The sequence below is a fragment of the Anastrepha obliqua genome, chromosome 1, assembly GCF_027943255.1.
Source record: "Anastrepha obliqua isolate idAnaObli1 chromosome 1, idAnaObli1_1.0, whole genome shotgun sequence".
Classification (NCBI taxonomy): domain Eukaryota; kingdom Metazoa; phylum Arthropoda; class Insecta; order Diptera; family Tephritidae; genus Anastrepha; species Anastrepha obliqua.
This window is the reverse complement of record NC_072892.1, coordinates 148,326,776-148,330,110: the sequence shown is the minus strand read 5'-3', so window position 1 is coordinate 148,330,110 and position 3,335 is coordinate 148,326,776. Positions and strand designations below refer to the sequence as shown.

Below are 3,335 nucleotides of genomic sequence, written 5' to 3'. Positions count from 1 at the left end.
ATAACAGAAACAAAGCTTGCTGAAAAAATATAGAAATAAATAGTTTTCTCATCGAAATATGCTCATAGCTTAAATTATGCAGTGTATTTCATATTTTCTCTGAGAGTGCAATAACGGTGAATTGTATTTTTTTCTGTTTAGCTTGGCGTCATTCTCAAAAAAATTTTGTAAAGAAAAGTTGGAAAAATTAAAACTTTTTAAAATGGGAAAACGCAGAAGGCCACCCATACGTAAACAAGTTCTAAGCAAAAATTGTTCAATTTTGCAAAAACCGTTTTAGTTGACGCTCCTTTAAAATTCAATTTTATATGTTTATATTTTCGAAAATGTTTCTCAATTCGAAACCAAAGCAAAAAATACTGAAAAATACTTCGTTCTTATCTTAGGTGTCTGGCATTACCAACTTTTTGCTAAATTACACAACTTTAACAATATATTACGTGAAGCCTCCGGAGGGTGCGGCTTTCAGTTTTAAGATAGAGATACACCCCTCAATCCCCCTTGGCAACCTTTGTTTTCAAAGCATGTTACATTATATTAAATTTTTTCCAGAAACTTCCTTTTTCATACCATTTAACATATTCCAACCTCTGTTCGAGTTAATTTAGCTGATTTGTTTTTTGTTTTGCATATTTGTTCACCCTGTATACGAATTTTCTCTCAACAACATTTCTCGCTTGCTCTCTATTTCGGTAACGGACCATGCATACCAACAAAATACCTTTGAATGTGTAGCTATGAATTCGCCTGTTTGCCAGAGTTTTCGCGAAAAGTCCAGAAATCTGTTCTCGATAATTCTCTCTTCGATGATTTTGTATAAATAGTAGCAGAAAATTTCTCCTCCACATAGTTTGAATTGAAAAGTCAAAGCGAAAATAACAAAATAGCTAAGCATATTTAGCAAAACAAAACTGCGAAATAACAATAATATACTAAAATTGTATTATAGAGTGAAGCAGAAAAGTATTATAATTGTGAACTGAAAGATACGCAAAAATAAAGAAAAATGGTAGCAATTGGAATTGATTTAGGAACTACATATTCCTGCGTTGGAGTTTTCCAGCACGGTAAAGTGGAAATTATTGCGAACGACCAAGGAAATCGCACAACACCAAGTTATGTTGCGTTCACAGACTCGGAGCGGCTCATTGGTGACGCCGCCAAAAATCAAGTTGCCATGAATCCAAAGAACTCGGTGTTTGACGCTAAACGGTTGATTGGACGCAAATATGATGACCCAAAAATTCAAGCGGATATGAAGCATTGGCCGTTTACGGTGGTGAATGACTGTGGAATGCCAAAGATCAGTGTCGAATTCAAAGGTGAACAGAAACGATTTGCACCAGAGGAAATTAGTTCAATGGTGCTGACCAAAATGAAGGAGACGGCTGAGGCGTATTTGGGTACATCAGTAAGGGATGCAGTAATCACAGTACCGGCGTACTTCAATGACTCACAGCGTCAGGCCACCAAAGACGCGGGTGCTATTGCGGGTCTTAGTGTGCTACGTATTATAAATGAACCAACTGCAGCAGCGCTGGCTTATGGTCTGGACAAAAATCTTAAAGGTGAACGCAATGTTCTCATATTCGATTTGGGCGGTGGCACTTTCGATGTTTCCATCCTGACTATCGATGAAGGTTCGTTGTTTGAGGTACGTGCCACTGCCGGTGATACTCATTTGGGTGGAGAAGACTTCGACAATCGTCTAGTCAATCACTTCGCGGAGGAATTTAAACGTAAATATAAGAAAGATCTGCGCTCGAATCCAAGAGCATTGCGTCGACTACGGACAGCGGCTGAGCGAGCGAAACGCACATTGTCATCCAGTACAGAAGCCAGCATCGAGATTGACGCTTTGTATGAAGGTGTAGATTTCTACACAAAAATTAGTCGAGCACGCTTTGAGGAGCTGTGTGGTGATTTGTTCCGTAGTACACTGGAACCGGTGGAGAAGGCTCTCAATGATGCTAAAATGGACAAGAGTCAAATTCACGATATTGTCCTTGTTGGTGGTTCTACTCGTATTCCCAAAGTGCAAAGTTTACTCCAATCATTCTTCGGAGGAAAGACACTGAATCTTTCAATTAATCCCGACGAAGCTGTTGCTTATGGTGCGGCGATTCAAGCCGCTATTCTGAGTGGTGATAAGAGCAGTGAAATTCAGGATGTTCTCTTGGTTGACGTAGCACCATTATCTCTTGGAATTGAAACCGCTGGTGGAGTAATGACGAAATTAATCGAACGAAACAGTCGCATTCCGTGCAAACAGTCGAAAACCTTCACAACTTATGCAGACAATCAACCAGCTGTCACCATACAAGTATTTGAGGGTGAACGAGCCATGACCAAAGATAACAATTTGCTTGGCACATTCAACTTGACTGGAATTCCTCCAGCGCCACGCGGAGTACCAAAAGTGGATGTAACATTTGATTTGGATGCCAATGGCATTTTGAACGTGACGGCGAAGGAGATGAGCACTGGAAACGCCAAGAATATAGTCATAAAGAACGACAAGGGACGATTGTCACAGGCTGATATCGACCGAATGGTTAATGAAGCTGAAAAATATGCGGAAGAAGACGAAAAACACCGCCAACGCATAGCTGCCCGCAATCAACTTGAGAGTTATGTGTTTGGTGTGAAACAAGCAGCCGATGAAGCTGGCAGTAAAATAAGTCAATCTGATAAAGATCGTGTGCTGGAGAAATGTGGTGAGACAATTAAATGGTTGGATGCAAATACCACTGCTGAGAAGGAAGAGTTCGAGTACAAATTGGAAGAATTGACGAAAATTTGCAGTCCTATAATGACAAAGATGCACCAACAGGCAGGTGCCGGTCCACAGGCTGGTAATTGCGGTGCGCAGGCTGGTAGCTTTGGAGGCGGTACTCATGGAGGACCAACTGTAGAAGAGGTTGATTAGAATGGGACTCTACTGAGTATGGCTTTATGAAATATAATTAAACGCTGAAAGACTGTTATTTTAATTTTAAAGCTAATTAAATGTTATTTAGGTTTTAGATAATTTGGTAATAATTTGGAATGCTTAAATATAATTTAGTTAATATGTGAAGAAATGCATTTTGTAAAGTGAAATAAAGCCAAGCCGGCAAATTTAGGTTTTTGAAATAATGTGGTTTTTATTTATATGCAACATCATGCTTGCAATCTCTTGCTGATATAGACTAAGTATGTTGCACTCATTTTAAGGCTTAGCTTTTTTATTGAATCATCTTGCGACCATTTACATATCAAAGTAGGCGTGTAATTGGGCTATGTAATTACTAAAATTGAGTTCGAACTGTAATAATAGCGGCATTACTACTTAT

The 3,335-nt window shown here is 39.1% G+C and overlaps 1 protein-coding gene across 1 annotated transcript; it reads left to right on the top strand.

Moving 5' to 3' along the window:
- The first annotated feature begins 839 nt into the window (after positions 1-839).
- LOC129236440 (heat shock protein 68) lies at positions 840-3,129 on the top strand. The gene has a single exon (XM_054870834.1). It carries the CDS (start codon positions 1,007-1,009, stop codon positions 2,927-2,929), a length of 1,923 nt encoding a protein of 640 aa, XP_054726809.1. The 5' UTR covers positions 840-1,006; the 3' UTR covers positions 2,930-3,129.
- The last annotated feature ends 206 nt before the right edge of the window (positions 3,130-3,335 follow it).

Bases quoted from the DNA above. Each gene is read 5' to 3' on its own strand.
- LOC129236440 (XM_054870834.1), top strand. From the start codon at position 1,007: ATGGTAGCAATTGGAATTGATTTAGGAACTACATATTCCTGCGTTGGA.